Source organism: Chiloscyllium plagiosum, unplaced genomic scaffold (assembly GCF_004010195.1).
Source record: "Chiloscyllium plagiosum isolate BGI_BamShark_2017 unplaced genomic scaffold, ASM401019v2 scaf_14347, whole genome shotgun sequence".
In the NCBI taxonomy this organism is placed as follows: domain Eukaryota; kingdom Metazoa; phylum Chordata; class Chondrichthyes; order Orectolobiformes; family Hemiscylliidae; genus Chiloscyllium; species Chiloscyllium plagiosum.
Genome location: NW_025215340.1, coordinates 24,170 through 44,837, shown reverse-complemented (window position 1 = coordinate 44,837; position 20,668 = coordinate 24,170). Strand labels below are relative to the sequence as shown.

Genomic DNA, 20,668 nt, shown 5'->3' with positions numbered 1-20,668 from the left:
GGTTACTGGGCTAATGGTCGGATACTTGGTAGTGTGGATGAGCAGAGGGATCTTGGTGTCCATGTACACAGATCTCTGAAAGTTGCCACCCAGGTAAATAGTGCGGTGAAGAAGGCATATGGATTACTGGCTTTTATTGGTAGAGGAATTGAGTTCCGGAGCCCTTAGGTCATGTTGCAGTTGTATAAGACTCTGGTGCTGCCGCATCTGGAGTATTGTGTGCAGTTTTGGTCTCCATACTATAGGAAGGATGTGGAGGTACTGGAACGGGTGCAGAGGAGGTTTACCGGGATGTTGCCTGGTATGGTAGGAAGATCGTATGAGGAAAGGTTGAGGCACTTGGGGTTGTTTTCATTGGAGAAAAGAAGGTTTAGGGGTGACTTGATGATTAGGGGTTTAGATAGGGTTGACCGTGAGAACCTTTTTCTACGTATGGAGTCAGCTATTACGAGGGGGCATAGCTTTAAATTAAGGGGTGGTAGGTATAGGACAGATGTTAGGGGTAGGTTCTTTACTCAGCGAGTCGTGAGTTCATTGAATGCCCTGCCAGTAGCAGTGGTGGACACTCCCTCTTTATGGGCATTTAAGCGGGCATTGGATAGGCATATGGAGGATAGTGGTCTAGTGTAGGTTAGGTGGGCTTGGATCGGCGCAACATCGAGGGCCAAACGGCCTGTACTGCGCTGTATTCTTCTATGTTCTATGTTCTATTTCAAGCAAAGGCCATTTCCCAAATACTATGGGGAGCAGTCTTCAGAGTGATGGTCCTATGCCTTTAAGTCTCTTTCAGAGAGGTCTTGCCATACTGGTGGCTGAATGTCTACTTCTGAAGCAGTGGCTAAACATCTTTGAGCTCCCTGTGTGTTTTGTTTTTATCAGACAAAAGAAGTATGAGTGGTTGGAGACAGTTTCATAAAGACCCGGGCTTTTAGCTTTGCTCTCAGTTGGGATTTTGGGGTTTGAAGTAATTCCACAGAGGCCAGTATGTTATCACTAAGTCACTTAGTACTTGACATGAATCCAGCTTCCTCAGAGCCAGCTCTCAGAGTGAACAGAACCTTCAACACACCTGTCAACTAGGGCTCCCTGATTTGACCACGCTAACAGCCACAATTAGGGAATTCATATTCTATGAAGTCCACCTGGCTGAACTCATTACAATCCTTATATCTTTCCTCCACTAAGTCAGAGGACGATGGTCTGCTCTTTTTCTTGTAGCCTGTTCTTCGGCATTTTCGCACGAATTCCAATTCCTCCAGCTCAGCCTCAGACCAAGTCTCACGTACTGAACCGTAGCCCACTTCTTGCATCTGGAGTGACCCAGGGGAAATTCATCCTCTTCAGTTGGTAAAGGTGTCGAGTCAGCAACATCTACTGTGTCCATCTCAGGCTCTGAGGTTCTTCGACGCTAGATAGAGGGGTACGTCCCATGGGTTTTGACAGCCTTTCCCACTGTTTTGACAGGCGGATATGCTTTGTCCCTGATAGTTTGCAAGTTTGCAGCATTCATGTGGTGCATGTGCTTGTTCAGGACTGCCTCAGCTACCCGAATAATGTAAGTCAAGGGACTGGATCTGGTGTCGATTATACCTCTTACTGATGCTGAGCCATTTCCATGGTTTTGGCATCAAATTTTGTCCCATTTGCCGCTCATTTAGAGGATTCTTGTGTCTGGCATTGGCATTTCTGATGTCATTTCAACATCTCCCTCAAGTCCCGGAAGATCAGACTTAACCTGGTGCTGTGTCTTCTCTCCATTAAAAACACTGCTGGAGCTATCTCAGTAGTTGCATGATGAGTGGTCTGATGATCAAATAGCAACTGGGACATTTTGACATTGAGTGTAGCTATAAGCTGTTTCTTTAAGCATGCCCCTTCAAAGTTTGGATTGCTTTTTCTGCCAGACCATTAGATTATGGATGGTATGGAGCTATTCTTACATGCTGATTGCCATTCGACTTTAGGAAATACTTGACTTTCCAGCTGGTAAATGATGGCCAGTCGTCTCTGACTAACACTTGCGAGAGCAAAAGATGCTCGCAGCTTTTCTATCATCATCCCAGTGTTTAACAAATTAACTCTATGCATGTACAACTACTTTGACTAAGAACATTCATAATGTCTAAGAATGTTGAGCCCATCAATGAGTCAGCATAATCGGCATTTCGACACGTAACCAAGTCCAGTGTTTGTCCAGCCAATGTGGGGGTTATTGCCACTGGTAATTTTTGTCGTTGTTGGCCCTCTGGGCACAGTCTACCAATGCAGCTATGTCTGCATCCAATTCTGACCATTAGACATAACTTTTCACCAACATCTTCATTTTGAATATTCTTGGATGAGCCTAGTGGAGTTCAGCCAATTTCTTTGTTCCCCATAATAAAATGTCATCCTCCATGATTTTCTGGTATCTTTAGGTCCAGAAAGATTTTAATTCTGATTGTGGTGGCACTTTTGTTTCCCAGATTACAATCAGCTACTTTGATTTGGCCATAATCGGATCTTTTTTGTGTCAACAGTCTGGTATTGGCAGACTAAGGAAGAGTGTCTAAAGTTTAATACCAGAATGGACACTTGCAGTAGCAGCACCACCATTGGTGTATCTGCCAGTTGGTGGTGGCTCTACTTAGCCTCCTAGACAGTGTGCCACCTTGTAATTGTACACATTTAGAAAGAGAGCCCACCATTGATTTTGACCTGAAGCTATGGGTGACACAACCTTGTCCTCTTTGAGTGGGCCTATCTGGGGGTTGTGTTCTGTTACTATTACAAATTTATGTCCGTAAAGGTATGGCTGGAACTTTCTCTCACCAAAGATGACGGTTGAACGTTCCTTCTCTATCTGACATATTTGTGCTCTGCATCAGCCAAAGTCCAGGAAGCAAAAGCTATTGGACACTCCGCTCCATTGGGCCATTTGTGAGCCAACTGTACAGGACTTTCCTATGGGGAGGCATTGCATATCGGCACCAGATCTCACTTGGATTCAGTGTGCTAACAACTTAGACGGTGATAGCTGCGTCTTCACTTTCCTAAAGTCTTCATGACATGACCATTTCCAAGGTTGAACCATTTTCAATAGCAGCTGTAAGGGTGCCTAGATGTAGGTCAGGTTGCGTATGAACTTTAATTAACAATTTAGCAGTCCAAGGAAAGACCTAAGCTCTGGTACAGACATGGAAGCTGTAGCATCTTTGATTGCCCTTGTTTTATTTTTCAACAGGTACAAACCAGTCTTGTCGGCCTGTAGCCCAAGTAGATCACTTCTAAGGCATATGCTTGCCTTGGAGAAACTTCTAAGGACGATGCCCAAGTTCTCTAAGTGCTCCTTATTCATTTTCCTGAATATTAGCATGTCATTCAAATAAATAGCAACCTGGATAGACCTTGTAAAATATTCTCCATCACCTGCTGTATATGTAATATAACACTTTCTTCCAATGAGGTCAACAATGTCCCCTCCACATGAGGTTCTTAAGTCTTATCTGGGGGCTTGTTGCAGTACAGTACAGATTGAGGATACCACTTAATCCTTGTATTCTTTGCTTGGACATTTGGCTAACAGAATGAGATAATGATGAAAAATGAGGATCCATTGTATCCACAGCAGGGCAATGAAGATGTTCTTCAGAAGGAAGCACCTTGAGCATCCTTGTACAGCATCTGAGGCCAAGGCAAGTGAGGCAGGACTGATTTGTGAAAGGTTATCTTTCACTAACTGCAAATGCTTTGATACTGCTGAGGTTTCTTGTTTAAGTTTAACTGCAAATGTAACATAACACTTCAATCTTTCTAAGGTTTTCCTTTAGTTTAATAAAAGTTAAAGTTAGAAAGTGATTGAAGCCTGCATAACATAAGCCATCATGGTCTCCATCCAATCCCAACTAAAGTTCATGCTCATATGGGCACTATGAAAAGACAGCTACAATGACATTCGCTCACAGACCTGATGATGAAAAGTGAACATATATTTAAAAATATGATGATATATTTACAATCAACTTTCACCCATATCACTTATGTGCCCTCAGAAGGTGAGCACCAGTGACTGAGTGATGGAGCATGTATCTGTACATATATTCAGTACTGAGTGTGCTGGACCACGGTCTCCATGGAGCCACTAACCTCTCTGCTAAGACTGAGACACACACAACCTTCAATCCCATTTCCCAAGTGTGTCTGGACAGTCCTGCCTGCTGCTCCTGTGCCTACCTGTGCATGTGAATGAAGTTACTATTTCTCCCACTGAGCTCTGGCAGCCCTCTGAATATTAGTGACTTTTGGCATTTCCCCTTCAGCTAGCCGCAGGCATCTACTCGTAATCTGCTCACCACAAGCTATTCCTAAGTCTAATCTCAGTAAAGTACCTCCCAATATATTACTATCTGAACTGTTGGAAGATGCAGGAGACAACTTAACTAGCATTTTCTTTGGGGGATCTATAGCTTCTTCCTCAGAAATGGAGGGGAAGATGATGTCTTGTGGGGCAGCTGTCTTCAAAGAGACCATACAGATGCCACTAGTGCCTGCAGCTGGCAAGAGAGAAAATGAGTTATAAAATAGATGTGTAGAAGTTTGGTCATATTAAGAGTATATTTATTGTGCTGTTATGGAAGAGAAGTACTGACATTGCTGGTGAGCACAAGAGCTTAGCCAGTGGAGACATGGTGCATACATAATGAGGTGAACAGCAGAGAATTGCATAGGAGAAACCCTCCACGAAACTCCCTGAAATTGACACAGAGTGGTAAAATTCAGCCATTAAATGAACGCTTAACCAAAATGAGAGTAATTTTTCTCCTAATGAGATGATTCGAAAGGCTTAGCGATTAAAGAATTCCTGGTGATCGTTCTTCTTTGGAAATGATTAATAGCAGGATGAATGGAAAATGTTTCCTCAATTTTCCCATCACCTCATATTTTTAAAACTTTATTATTTGTAGCTTTTATTTATCTGTGCACAAGATAAATTGAATTTGTTTCATTGAGGATACATTATTTTTATGTGCATCAATAATAAGAATTCATAGTTCCGAAGCTTAACATTTCATAAAGTCATTTTTGCCAGTAAAAGCAGATAATGTACTTAATAGTAGCACTGCTGATCATACAGCTTTCCGTAATATCACCAGGAAATAATTTATGATTCTGCATCTTTGATTTTGGATTAGTACATTCCAGATTCTGCAAATCTATTGTCCATTTGTGAAATTTTCTTTAACTAATATCTATCATGAACAGAGACAATTAATAGAGGAGAAAGTGAATCGAACGTTGTGGTACTGGAGAAGCACAGCCTGTCAGGCAGCATTCGAGGAGCAGGAGAGTTGATGTTTCTTCATCAGGAATTAAGAGCCAGAAGCTTTTTAACTCAAATAGAGTCAGTGTAAGGTAGCATAGAAAAGATAGTGGTAACTTTTCCTGGCAAAGTGGGGATGTTTATTGACCTTCTTCATCCACGGGGCTTACCTAAATATGGCTGAGACCACACAGACCTGGTTTGAAGTTGAAACTTTATTGCTGGAACAGCACAGCAGGTCAGGCAGCATCCAAGGAACAGGAGATTCGACGTTTCGGGCACAGGCCCTTCCTCAGACCTGGTTTGAAACCTTAGACCAAGCAGGCAATATCTGGTGTAATGGCCTCCTCTGCAGCTCTGATGGTAGTGGTGTACCCATCTATACCGTTCTGTTCTTAAGGACTTCCAGCTCCCTGTCTGCAAAATAGGGTGCCAATTTCCCCATCTCTGCTATGTCTCGAGCAAATATTACAAATCATGCAGGGCATCTCTGATGTCTGGGTGTGCAATAGCCTTTTAAAGATGGAGCAGATGCCAATTATGATGGTCTATTCCAGGATATCCCAGCAGTAGTCATTGTGCGGGCTATAAGAATTGCTAGAACCCACACAGAATGGACAAGAGGGGTGCCATTGGGACATGATAGGTAGTTGATGAGCCAGGTCTGGGGCAAGAGCACTAAAATGTTTGATATGGATTAGAAACCCTCCATGAAACTTGATAGAAATCTGTGGGTGGCTCAGTGATACAGTGGTTAGCACTGCTGCCTCACAGCACCAGGGTCTGGATTAGTGGTGCTGGAAAAGCACAGCAGTTCAGGCAGCATCTGAGGAGCAGTAAAATCGACGTTTTGAGCAAAAGCCCTTCATCAGGAATACAGGCAGAGTGCCTTTCACAGCACCAGGGTCCCAGGTTCAATTCCAGCCTTGAGTGACTGCCTGTGTGGAGTTTGCACATTCTCATCGTGTCTGAGTGGGCTTGTTCCGGTTTCCTCCCAAGATGTGCAGGTCAGGTGAGTTGGCCATGTTAAATTGACCATAGTGTTAGGTGCATTAGTCACGGGGGTCTCTTTGGGGAGTCGGTGTGGACTGGTTGGGCCGAAGGGCCTGTTTCCACACTGTGAAATCTAATCTAAAATGTGGCTTAGCCAAATGTGGTTACATTCAGTCTTGAGTATCTCTACCTTGCCACAAGTTGCCGGCCATCTTCAAATATACTGTGTCACGTCATAATTTATTTCACAAATTCTGGCTGTTCTGTTTGCCAACAAACTAATTTTACTGAATTTATGATTTAATAGGGGAATGATTTAAGAAGTTTGTTGGCAAGTTGCAATCTATCAATGAAAACATATAACGCCTTTCCCCAGCCTCAGTTCTTTCTGTTTCTACATCTTCCATCTTTACTGGGGCTACAGAGCTCTAGTAGTAAAAAGACAGACATATAGCCTTTGACAAGTTCCTGCATGGCAGGCTAATCATGATGGTTAGGTCACATGGGATCCAGGGCGAGCTAACTAATTAGATTCAAAATTGGCTCAATGGTAGGAAGCAGAGGGTGATGGTTGAAGGTTGTTTCTCAGACTGGAGAACTGTGACTAGTGGTGTGCCACAGGGATGGGCGCTAGGATCTTTGTTAATTGTTATTTCTGGATGTACAATTTAAATTGTATTTAAATAATCTGGATGTGAATGTACAAGGCATGATTAGTAAGTTTGTGGATGATACAAAATTAGGAGATATCGTTGATGGTGAGGAAGGTTAGCAAAACTTACAGCGACATCTTGATCAGTTAGACTGAGGATTGGCAAATGCAGATAAATGTGAGGTGTTGTACTTTGAAAAGTCAAACCAAGGTAGAACTTAGACAGTAAATGGTAAGGTTCTGATTGTAAGTGTTGTGGAACAGAGGGCCCGACGAAAGATGCATCACAGGTAGACCGGCTGGTAAAGAAAGCATTTAGCATGCTGGCCTTCTTTGGTTGAGGCATTGGGTGTAGGAGTTGGGAGGTTACGTTACAGTTATATGGGTCGTGGTGAGACTGCACTTGGAAGTATTGTGTACAGTTTTGGTCACCCTGCTATAGGAAAGACATAGTTGAACTGGAAAGAGTGCGAAGAAGATTTACAAGGATATTACCTTGTCAGCCTGAGTTATAGGGAAAGGCTGGTCAGATAGGATTTTATTCCTTGGAATGAGGGGTGACCTTATCGAGGTGTATAAAATTATGAGAGGCATAGACCAGATCAATGCATATAGTCTTTTTCCCAGGGATGGTGAATTGAAAACTAGAGGGCATAGGTTAAAGTGAAAGGGGAATGATTTAAGAAGGATTTGAGGGGCATCTTCTTCATACAGAGAGTGGTGTGTATATGGAATGGACTGCCAGAGGCAGGTACAATAGCAACATTTAAAAACCTTTTGAATAGATACATGGTTGGTTAGGGTTTAGAAGGAAATGGACCAAATGCAGGCAATTGGAATAAGCTGAGTGAGCACCATGGCCAGCATGGACTAGTTTGGGTTGAAGTGCATGTTCCATGCTGTATTACTTTATGATTCTATAACCTGTTCCTTTCCTCTCATCAAAACTCTTAAGGAATTACTTGTATCTTATATCTTTGTGTGTCAGTATGCTCTTTTTTTAAAAAATTACAAAAATGTTGACAATAATCGCATTTTTTAAATCATTGTTATTGATGTCTAGGGCCGAAATGCATCTGAGCAAGTTGCTATGATACAGCAAGTTGAACAGTACAATGTCACTGTGTCAGCAGAGCTGCGAATTACCACCTCTGTGGAGATTGAGAAAACAAGAGAAGAACTTTACCAACTCTTTGGGCACGGAGACTTCGTATGTTTTACTTTAGAAATGTTAAAGAATAGGCTGTCATATGAAATGAATATGTTAAACTAACTTGTTTATTGGCATTTAAGTATACCTGTATTCGTTTAATGATGTTTCAGTACAACCTCTCAAAATTGCCAATGGAACAAACTTTTTTTTCACTCGTGGTTATTGTTTGGTGGGCAACTAAGCAACCATGTTTCACGTGCTTGCCTCTTAGTGCACTCATGACTGGGAACACCTGATTTGTACAGAAACTTGAAGTCAGCAAAAGGTCTGTCAGTACCTAATACATTACTTTCTATAGATTTTTGCAAAGGAAAACAACTATAGGAGGAATCAAATGCATTCAGAAGATATTAACCAGCAATTAATCTGCAAATTTTGCTGACTAGGTTTCTTCTTGCGGTTTTGTATTGAACTTGCATTAAGTAGGCTCAATTGGTTGAATGAAACCTGCTGCGCTTTTCCAGGAACACATTTTCAGCTCTGACCTCCAGCATCTGCAGCCCTCACTTTCTCTCAATTGGATGAATGACCTACCCTGCTCCTATTTTCTATTTTTCACTGTTTCATTGGGAGGTTATCAGTGGTTCTGGTTCTGAAGCAATCTGGGTTGTGAGCTGCCAGATAACACAAATCTTGCTATACCTGAAACAAACATTCAGTATAAATTTGAAGAAGGAATAAAATCAGACTAAACAATGCTTGCCTTGTGTATATACATGCCTTAGGTTTTCATCAGCAAAGACGTTGCCAGACATTTTGGGTTTAATTCTGCATCAGAAGCTGTAAAAGGACTTTACAACCGAGTAAAGCCAGGGTAAGTACAAGCAGAGATCTAAACTAAAGGGCAACAAAAACTGAAATTGCTGGAAAAACTCAGCAGGTCTAGCAGAATCTGTGGAGGTCTGTTCTGAAAACAATTCACTGAATCCAAAATGTCAATTCTGCTTTCTGTCCACAGCCACATCTGCTGAATCTTTCCAGCAATTTCTATTTTTGTTTCTGATTTCCAGCAATTTTTTTTTCTCTCTATGAATTCACTGGCATTTTTGTCTCATTCCATCACCATAAATAGAATTTTAAAGATGAACATTCGATGTAACTAGAGCTTTAGTACCATTCAGCCATCTGTCTTCAAGGCCAAAGCAGTTGGCCTCCACATTCAAGCATCTGCAGCAGGGTGAACATGCAATTTGCCTTAGTAGAGCCTGATGTAAAACATGCGAAATTAGGTGGAATATACACAGATTAACACGCCATTAGGCCAAACCATTCCAAATCAATATTTAGGCTCAGCTTGATCCTGCATCCAACTGTACAGGTGTAACTCATTCCCTTTTCCCTTCAGTTTATCCAGCTTGCCCTCAAATGCGTCAACATCATTCTGTTCCATTTGTCCCTGTGTTGGAGTATACCACATTCTTATCATTCTTCGGGTGAAAGGTTTCTTTTGAATTTTTAATGATTATATTATATTGCTCTTCCCCATAAGTGAAAACACCATGTTTGTTAACTTCTCCCCTCAACTTTCTCTTTTTGAGAAAAGAGTAAGATGGTTAAGGAACAACTGTTCCACATAGTACAAAATTAGTGTCCATTTACATAACATTTTGTACTTGAGATGCAGGAGTAGAATGACCTCAAACCTACTGTGTTTAAGGGTTTTGGAAGGAAATTAATTGGCATTTGAAGGAAAAGAATTTGCAAGGTTATGAAAATGGGGAGAGAAATAGAAATGAAAATGTGTTGCTGGAAAAGCGCAGCTGGTCAGGCAGCATCCAAGGAACAGGAGAATCGACGTTTCGGGCATAAGCCCTTCTTCCTGAAACGTCAATTCTCCTGTTCCTTGGATGCTGCCTGACCTGCTGCGCTTTTCCAGCAACACATTTTCAGCTCTGATCTCCAGCATCTGCAGCCCACACTTTCTCTCAGAGAAATGGAAATGACTAGATTGCACAACAAACAGTTAGCATAGATTACGGCTGAATGTGCTACATCTGTGCTGGAATAAATTTGTGGTTCTATGAATGAAATCTTACCACATTTGAAGATTTTCTGAGCTGGGGACCAAAAGCATACCCTGGCCACCACCTGTATGAATTTACCAGACATAGCTAGTAAATAGCCATCCTGAATTTGATTAGTCATCCAGCCCGATGGAAAAGCCTTCAACTTTGTCCTGCAGTTAGCCTAATCAAAAGTGGTGGGCAGTGCTATGGCAGGCAGGAGAATGTGGGGGTGCTTCAAGCTGGAGAGGTCTTCAGGTGATGAATTCAATTTTTTAAAAAATACTTGCGGACATGGCTGCCAGGCCAAACCTGTGGAGGGGCTGGCCTATAGGTCTACCTCAGAACTTATGCTGACAGGGAATATAAGCAATGGAGGACTTCTGATCCCTAGGTCAGCCACCACCAAGAATTCCTCACACCCAAGCTCTGGGCATAACCCTCAATGGGGTGTCCATCCACTGCTTGGAAGCACCCAAAAGTGAGCAGTTAAATATTCACATAGACTTTCCATCACTGCCTGGGCATTGGTGCTTCCACGTCAGCTGTGGCAAAAGTGGCAATAAAAAGAAACTCATCAGCTTGCCATTTGAAAACTCTCCAGTCTTATTTTCTTCTCAGTTCCACCATCAAAGACACCTGGGTAACACTTTGGATCTCTATATCTCCTATCATATACGAAGCAGAACTGTATGGTATGTAATCTAACCAAGATTGACAAGATTAAAAAAAAAGCACTGTGATCTAACCAAGATTTAATGCAGTTTTAAAGTAACTTCTCTATATTTAAATTCCACCTCTCCAGAAACAAAGAGCATATATTGAATTTTTGTGGTTCTAGTAGCCTGAATTTTTAAGCCTTTCTGACAACAAACTCTTTGCTTTTGACACAGACACGGCCCATTATTCTGATTAAACTTCCATTAATAACTCCCCTTACTCGAATGTAAATGAAATGACCATTGAAAAGCCAAAATTACACTATCATGTCCTGTTGATCTGATTGTCTTTTTGACCTTTAGTGCCTACTTAATCTGTGCCTGGGCTGAGCAGGGAGCTGATGCAATGGGTCCTGATGGTGTCTTTCATTCAAACGCCTTTCCTCCTGAAAAACTTGTCGATACCCTTGGAGCAGGAGATACATTCATTGCAGCTGTACTATTTTCATTGTACAATGGTAGGTCTATCTTTGATGACTTTGATAGCTTATGGTGGATGTGCTATAATTGTATTTTGGTGATGCTAAGTCAACCTTAAAAAGAAAAGCTTTCTCTAAAGGTATTTCATTTAACTTGCTCTTTGTGTGCCTTGGCAATTGCATTGCTCTAATGTTTGTCAAGATAACTAATAGCTTTGTAAAATGTATACCCCACAGTGCTTTTTTTTTAATCTTGTCAATTGATAGTGTGACAGTGTACTCGTACATTCTACCAAAGTAAGTTAAATTGTACATCCTGCACTTGTCAGTCACTATGAAGAATGAAAATTTAGCCTGACACTTTGCTATGATTTTCTTACAGGCAAATGTATTCAGGAATCATTGATATTCGGTTGTCAAATCGCAGGGAGAAAGTGTGGAATTCAAGGATATGATGGAATTGTATGATTGGAGAAATGAATATTCACAGATCATTGAAATAAGAAAGGTCTACTAAGGAATCTGGTTATTCTTGCAACTTTGTAAATATATTAAAATGATTTTGATGATTTCCTTTGATTTTGAAATAAATACAAACAATCAGGGAAGGAATAGACGAGTGGCATTATCGATAGACTGTTAATCCAGAGACCCAGGTAATAATCTGGGGACCTGGGTTCAATCTTGCCATGGCAGATGGTGTAATTTGAACTCAGTAAAATCTGGAATTAACAGTCTAATGACGACCATGAATCCATTGTGAATTGTTACAAAAACTCATCTAGTTCACTAATGTCCTTCAGGGAAGGAATCTGCCATCTTTACCTGGTCTTGCCACCATGTGACTCCAGACAGACAGCATTGTAGTTAACTCTTAACTGCCCTCTGGGCAATTAGGGATGGGCAAGAAATGATGGGCCAGCGATGCCTTCATCACGTGAATAAAAAAAGAATTATTCAATTTTCAATTTATTAAGAAGAACAATTAACAGGAATACAGAAAAGCTAATTTCACTGTTTGGAGAGTCAGATGTTAATTGCATATTAATGGTGGGAATTGACTGAGGATGCATTTGTGCTCCAATAAGTAAGAACATACTGAATCGTTGAGTTGTGAGGTGCATATTTGTAATATGTATCTTGACAAATAAATGGTTCTTAAAGCATGTAAAGATTTCCTCCAATCTGATCCTTCACTTTCTGGGATATAACATCCAGTTTTAGGGAGCATAGAGTCAGACCCATCAGGGATGATATTAATTCAACATGCAAAGGACTATAGAAATTTGAAACTCTTCTTCAATGGAAACTGGTGGCAGATCAAGACTAGATTTAAATCTGAGATCGTTGATACCTTTGGACAACAAAAGTCTCAGAGAAAGCAGATGCATGGAATTAAGTTTCAAATCAGCTGAGATCACATTGATTTGTGGAACATGCTGAAGAGGTAAAATAGCCTACTTTTCTTTTATTCATTCACAGTACATGGGCATGACTGGCTAAGCCAACATTATTATCCATCCCTAATAACCCATAAGGCAGTTAAGAGTCAACTTCATTGTTGTGGGTCTGGATTCACATGTACTCCAGACCAGATAAGGATGACAGTTTCCTTCTCTACAAGGCATTGGTGAGCTAGATGGGTTTTTCTGACAATTGACAAAGGTTCCATAGTCATCATTAGACTCTTAATTCCAGATTTTTGTTGAATTTAAATTCCAACATCTTCCGCGGCTGGATTTTAACCCATGTGTCCACGACATTACCTGGGTCTCTGGATTAACACTTCAGCGATAATATCACTAGGCCATCAGATTCCCTATAGATTGTTCACATGCGTCCCTTCACACGAGAACATGGGAAATGTTGAAAGAAGTAAGATTATAGTTAATCTAGTATACCTTCTACAATCCTGGAAATCACATGCTGCAGCAATAATGAAATTATTGACCTATTACATCAATCTACAACAGACCCTAACATGGGGTATGGAAAGCCCCTGTCACAGAAAGTTTTGGTAATCATTGTGCTGAAGTCATCTGTTCTTATCAAACTGGCTACTCAGAAGTTAAATAAATAAAGATGAAAATGAGTAAATCCACAAATTTGATCTTGACTAATTTTGCAATGGAATGACTTGATTCTTAAAAATGAGGTTGATATTTTAGACATGGATGACCAATTAATTGCATGGTTGTGTGACAACAATTTATCATTTGTAAAACTTGTAGTTCAGTAAGATGGAGGCTTACAATGAATATTGGTGAAATTTGTGAACTGGGGATTATTTAGTAGAAAGAACTTCTCCCAGTTCTGAAGAAGAGTCAGTGGAGTCAAAATATTAACTTTACATTCTCTCCACAGATGCTGCTATACCTGCCTTTTTGCTCAATTGTCACAGGTGCCAGAATTGCTAATCGATCATGTTGAGATATTATAAACAAAGTTTTGGGGTCCCAGTGACTACTACTGGGACTTGTCTCTTGGCAGAGTGCTACAGCAGTACAAGACATTAGGCTGGTAAAGTGAGTTTGGTAAGTCAAAAGCAAAATACTGGGGTTATTGGAAATCTGAAGTAAAAATCTGCAAGGAATACATGGGTTAAACAGCATCTGCAGAGAGAGATACAGAACTAAATTTTCAAATCAATGATCTTTCATTAGAATTAGGAAAAGTTTAAAAATGCAATAATTTGTTGCAATAAGGGTGGCATGGTGGCTCAGTAGTTAGCATTGCTGCCTCACAGTGCCAGGGAGCCAGGTTTGTATTATGGTGACTTTCTATGTGCAGCTTGTATATTCTCCCCGAGTCTGCGTGGGTTTCCTCCATGTGTGCCAGTTTCCTCCACAGTCCAAAGTTGTGCAGGCAAAGTGGATTGTCTATGCTGAATTGTATACAGTGGCCAAGGAGATAGGTAATCAAGGTGATGAGATTCTAAAAGCAGGAGTTAGAATGCAAATTAAAAAGCATGTCCCAAAGGCAGTCAAGAGTAGAGGTAACATATTTTCCATTTACATCTGGTTAAGGCCCCTCAGGATTTTAATAAAGCTTTCAACAAGGTTCCTCATGGTAGGTACATCAAGATTAAGATGCATGGGATCCATGGTGACTTGGGCTTTTGAATTCAGAGTTGGCTTGCCCATAGACAACAGAGGGTAGTGATGGAAATGTGACTACTGGCAATCCACGGGCATCCGTACTGAGACCTCTTTGTAGTTATATAAATGATTTGGCTGAAAACACAGGTGGGTGGGTTTGTAAGTTTATAGATGACACAAAGATCAGGGAAGTTGTGGATGATGTAAAAGTTGTCAAAGGATACAGCTGGAGATAAATCAGTTGCTGAAATGGGATGAGAAATTTCAGATGGAATTTAATACAGGCAAGAGCAAGGTTTTGCACTTGGAGAGATCAAATGTTAAGGGTAAGTATAATGACAGGATCCTTAATAGCGTTGAGGTAGAGGAATCTTGGCGTCCTAGCCCATAGCTCCCTGAAAATGCCCACACAAATAGATAGGGTGATAAGGAAAGCATACGGCATGCTTGCCTTTATTGATCGAAGTGTTGAGTACAAGAGTCAGGAAGTGAAGATGCAGCTTTATAGAAGTTCGGAGGGAATTAAGAGTGGAAAAGCACAGCAGGTCAGGCAGATCTGAGGAGCAGGAAAATCGACTTTTCGGGCACTAGTCCTTCATTTGGTTAGGCCATATTTGGAGCATTGTATTCAGTTCTGCATTACAGGAAGGATGTAGAGCCTTTCTGAGAGTGTGCAAGAGAGGTTTTATTTGTGAGGAAGCGCTCGTGCCTGAAACATTGATTCTCCTTCTCCTCAGATGCTGCCTCACCTGTTGTGCTTTTCTCGATTCTGATCTCCAGCATCTGCCTGTAGGGGTGTTTTTTTTTTATTGGAACAGTATTCCCTACTTCTACCGCATCTGCAATAGCATTAGTTGCAAATTCTTGTCTTTAAATTTTTCCAAGAATGTAAGAAAATTGTGATACATCTACACAACTGTCTCTGACACATTGCTCATCACCTAAACATTAAATGTTGTAAGGCCAATACCAAACTCAATAATTCCTTTTCGATGGTAGAGTATTTTCTCTGATGGCTGTTGAGTTTCTTTAAAGTTGCAATCGATGCTAGCGATTATAGGAGTTGGAGCTGTACTGCTACAGGAAGATGATGATAGAATTGAACAGCCAATTGGCAACTTGTCAAAGTTTCAAAAACTTTGGTGTAGCTAAAATGGTGGAATGGTTGATACTGCTTTTAAATTGTCAAATGCCTCATGGCATTGTTTTGTCCACTGAAATTTTGTGTTCTTCTTCAGTAAAACTGTAAGCGGTGCCACAACGCTGCTACAGTTTGGAACAAACTTCTGGTAGAATCCGCTTAATTCTAAAACATGAAGCACTGCTTTATTTGAGGTTGGTCGTGGTAATTCCTCAATGGCCTTTGTCTTTGCGTTCCTTAGGGTCAAACTTCCTTGACCGATGTTATGTCCCAAGAACGTCACCTCTGCCTTTGCAAATTCTGTTTTCGTTAAGTTTATTACCAGTTTTTCTTAATCATTCAAAGAGCTCTGCCAACTGAACCATGTGATCTTTCCATGACTAACTAAAGATCACTACCTCATGAGTTTTTGGAATGTGGTGGGTGTGTTCTTCATCCCAAAAGGCATCACTTTGGATTGATATAGTCCATTTTGGGTTACAAACACAAACTTATTTCGCTTTTTCTGATAAAGGTAGCTGCCAATAACCACGCAGGTAAGTCCAACTTTGTGATGTAACTGGCTTGTCCAACTTTCTCTATACAGTCCGCCAAACTTGTTGTTGGCTAGGACTCTTGATTTTGTTATGGCATTGACCTTCCAATAGTGTACATAAAACTTGTCAAGTTTGGGAACTAACACAATCAGCAAACTCCACTTACTCTGACTTGAATCAATTATATCTTCGCTGAGCATCACATTCACTTCCTTCTGGACCTGTGTGGCTTTGAAAGATTTAAGCCTGTAGGGGTATTATTTTATCGGAACAGAATTCCCTACTTCTATCCCATCCGCAATAGCATTAGTCTTCCCCACCTTATTCTTGCATATATCCTAATGCTGCTGCAACAAACCTTTCAACTGGGTCTTTTGCTCCTGAGACGGATAGTTCACTAACCTATCCTCAAGGACTTCCTCATTGCTTAACATGTTTTGAGGTACGTCAAAACATCTGGATTTGATTCCTCACTCTGCAGGCGAGTAATTAACACTTGTTTCTCCAGTTTCCTTTCTCTATTATAATAACGTTTCAACATATTCACATGACATAACCGATACAGGTTTTTTCTGTCTGGCATCTAAACCAGATAGTTTACCTGACTCAACTTTTTCTCAATTTGATAGGGACCACTAAACCTGTTTTTTCAAGGGATCTCCTACCATTGGTAATAACACAAGGAGGTTATCCCACGGGAAAACGTCTGAATTTCAGAGTTTTTATCTGCCACATGCTTCATTTTATGCTACGCCCTCTTCAGGTGTTGTTGACCTAACTCACCTACATGATTTAATCTCTTCCTCACCTCAGATACATAATCCAAGTGTGAGATCTCTGACTTTGGTCCATTCAATTTTTCTTTAATTAATTTCAAAGTTCTTCTCACTTCATGTCGGAATAATAACTCAAAGGGAGTAAACTGAGTAGATTTGTTTGGGACATCTTTAATAGCAAACAATATCCCAATCATTCAGGTAATCCTGACAGTACACTCTTAACATCGTCTTCAAGGTCTGATGCCACTTTTCCAAAGCTCCTTGAGCTTTGCAAGATATGCACTTGGTTTAAAGTGATGTATGCCTAAGCTATCCATGACTTCCTTAAATTGCCTAGTAATAAAATCAGATCCTTTGTCTGAGTGAATCTCTCTGGGTAGCCCATACCAGATGAAGAAAGCTACTAACTTCTCTACAAAATATTAAGGCAAAAATGGTGGTAATGGGCTTCACCTGAGGCCCACTGAAGGTGTTACCTCGCAGGGTGACGAAACGTTTGGAAATGAACCTTCAAGCTCAGCGAGCAAACCTACATCCAAAAGTTTGTAATGGAATTGCCTCCTGAAATCTGGTAAACACATCGGGTGGCACGGTAGCACAGTGGTTAGCACTGCTGCCTCACAGCGCCAGAGACTCTGGTTCAATTCCCGCCTCAGGCAACTGTTTGTGTGGAGTTTGCACATTCTCTGTGTCTGCGTGGGTTTCCTCCAGGTTCTCCGGTTTCCTCCCACAGTCCAAAAATATGCAGGTTAGGTGAATTGGCTATGCTAAATTGCTCATACTGTTAGGTGAAGGGGTAAATGTAGGGGAATCGATCTGGGTGGGTTGCTCTTCGGAGGGGTGGTGTGGACTTGTTGGGCCGAAGGGCCTGTTTCCACACTGTAAGTAATCTAATCTAATCTAATCCATTATGGTTAGCAAGTACTGGTTCCCACTTCTAGTTTTTGGGATAGGGCCCTACACAGTCACTGTGAAAGGTTCTTTGAATGTGGGAATTGGTAACAAAGCTGCTGGTTTTATCACTGCCTGTGGCTTATCTTCCATTTGGCATGTATGACACGGATGGCAAAATTTAACTACATCCTTGTGCATTCGAGGCCAATAGAAATGCTTTGTATCTTAGCCTGAGTCTTCCTAGGTGACTTCCTAATGGTAAATTATGTGCTACCTGTAACACTTCCTGTCTGTATTTTACTGGCAACACAATCTGGTGCACGTCTGCCCATTTCTGCTCTGCACTAACCTGCTGTGGTCTCCATTTTCATCTTAGGATTCTATCTTTAAGATAATAGCCCTCAGGAATATATTCTGACTCCATTTCTGAGTATGCATCAGTGTATATGTTTTTTATTGTCTCGTCTTTCTGTTGTGATCCATTAGCTTTTTAGGGCTAAACACTTCTGCCTGACCCTCTGCCTGTTCAGGTTTTTCCTGCACCATTACATCAAACAGGGTGTCTACTAACTGAACCTCAACTCCTTTGTCTTTCTCTTTAGTTTTTGCTTCGTGCTGTGACTTATGATAATGGATCTTGTTACTACACAGTCTGGGAAAATACCTTTTCTTTTAACTCCTCAGTTCCTTGGTCTTCCCTTGGCTTCTCCACAACAAGGGGTGTCACTCCCAACTTGGATCCTGCAAAATAGTTCCAAGAACAAACTATATTCTTGGAACTGATATTCTGTCAATCAGTCATAAGCCCTTTCCTGATGAAGGGCTGATGCCCAAAACATTGATTCTCCTGCTCCTCAGATGCTGCCTGGCATACTGTGCTTTACCAGCACTACACTTTGACTCTGTCAATCACTGCCACTGTTACTGTTAATTTGGCAATCCAACCTGATCTTACATAAGGGAATGCTAAATTTCTATCCATCTATTACCATTCTGTCTGGTAACAGGGTCAGAAAGAGTGCAAATATGTTCATCTCTTACTGTTAGAAACAGATTAGATACTGTATCTTTCAAAATTATAACTTCTTTCCCTTCTCCCCCATTCTTTCTGAGTAAACATCACAAACAAAAGTGAAGTCTTTATAGATATCAGGCATTATCTCAACACACAGCCCCTGCCTAGGCTGTGCTCTCTCCTCCGATTCTCAACTTTTAACATAGAGCATAGAACATTACAGCGCAGTACAGGCCCTTCGGCCCTTGATGTTGCGCCGCCCTGTCATACTAATCTGAAGCCCATCCCACCTACACTATTCCATGTACGTCCATATGCCTGTCCAATGATGACTTAAATGCACTTCAACTTGGCAAATCTACTACCGTTGCAGGCAAAGCAGCCTTACTACTCTCTGAGTAAAGAAACTACCTCTGACATCTGTCTTATACCTATCTCCCCTGACTTTAAAGTTGTGTCCCCTCGTGTTTGCTGTCCCCATACTTGGAAAAAGGCTCTCCCTGTCCACCCTACCTAACCCTCTGATTACCTTGTATGTCTCTATTAAGTCACCTCTCAATCTTCTTCTCTCTAACAAGAACAACCTCAAGGCCCTCAGCCTTTCCTCATAAGACATTCCTTCCATACCAGGCAACATCCTAGTAAATCTCCTCTGCACCCTTTCCAAAACTTCCACATCCTTCTTATAATGCGGTGACCAGAACTGTGCACAATACTCCAAGTGTGGCCGTACCAGAGCTTTGTACAGCTGCATCATAACCTCCTGGTTCTGGAACTCAATCCCTCTGTTAATAAAGGCCAAAACACTGTATTCCTTCTTAAGAACCCTGTCAATCTGGGTGGCAACTTCCAGGGATCTGTGTACATGGACACCGAGATCTCTCTGCTTCTTACCATTAGCCCAGTACTTTGCATTCTGATTACTTCGTCCAAAGTGTATCACCTCACACTTGACCATATTAAACTCCATTTGTCACCACTCAGCCCAGCTCTGCATCCTATCTATGTCTCTCTGCAACCTTCTACATCCTTCATCACTATCCACAACTCCACCGACTTTAGTGTCGGTGGAGTTGTGACTAACCCACCCTTCTAAGCCCTCATCTAGGTCATATATAAAAATGATGAACAGCAGTGGACCCAACACTGACCCTTGCAGTACGCCGCTAGTAACTGGACACCAAGATGAACATGATACATCAACTACAACCCTCTGTTTTCTTTCAGCAAGCCAATTACTGATCCAAACTGCTATGTCTCCCACAATCCCATTCCTCCGCATTTTGTATAATAGCCTACTGTGGGGAACCTTATCGAGCGCCTTGCTGAAATCCATGTACACCACACCAACCGGTTTACTCTCATCTACCTGTTTGGTCACTTTGTCAAAAACCTCAATAAGATTCGCTAGGCACCGACCTTCCCTTCACAAAACCGTGCTGACTGTCCCTGATCAGATTATTCTTTTCTAGATGGTTATAAATCCTATCTCTTATAACCTTTTCCAACACTTTAACAACAACTGAAATGAGACTCACTGGTCTGTAATTACCAGGGTTGTCTCTGCTGCCCTTTTTGAACAAGGGAACCACATTTGCTATCCTGCAGTCCTCAGGCACTATTCCTGTAGACAATGATGATTTGAAGATCAATGCCAAAGGCTCGGCAATCTCTTCCCTTGCTTCCCAGAGGATCCTAGGACAGATCCCATCCAGCCCAGGGGACCTGTCTATTTTCACACTCTGCAGTATTTCTAATACCTCTTCCTTGTGAACCTCAATCTCTCCTCATCTAGATGCAAGTATCTCTGTATCTTCCTCGCCAACATTTTCATGTTCTATAGTGAACACTGTCGAAAAATATTTATTTAGTGCTTCCCCTATCTCCTCTGACTCCACACACAACTT

At 41.3% G+C, this 20,668-nt stretch overlaps 1 protein-coding gene across 2 annotated transcripts in view; it reads left to right on the top strand.

Annotated features, from left to right (window-relative positions):
* khk (ketohexokinase) overlaps positions 1-11,950 on the top strand; it is a 58,086-nt gene extending 46,136 nt beyond the window's left edge. For both annotated transcript variants that reach the window (XM_043686820.1, XM_043686819.1), the window contains exons 6-9: positions 8,008-8,154; positions 8,883-8,971; positions 11,183-11,337; positions 11,681-11,950. In XM_043686820.1, the coding sequence (XP_043542755.1) occupies positions 8,008-8,154; positions 8,883-8,971; positions 11,183-11,337; positions 11,681-11,766 (477 nt within the window). In that variant the 3' untranslated portion in view covers positions 11,767-11,950. The remainder of the gene's footprint in view (positions 1-8,007; positions 8,155-8,882; positions 8,972-11,182; positions 11,338-11,680) is intronic.
* Positions 11,951-20,668: the final 8,718 nt, after the last annotated feature.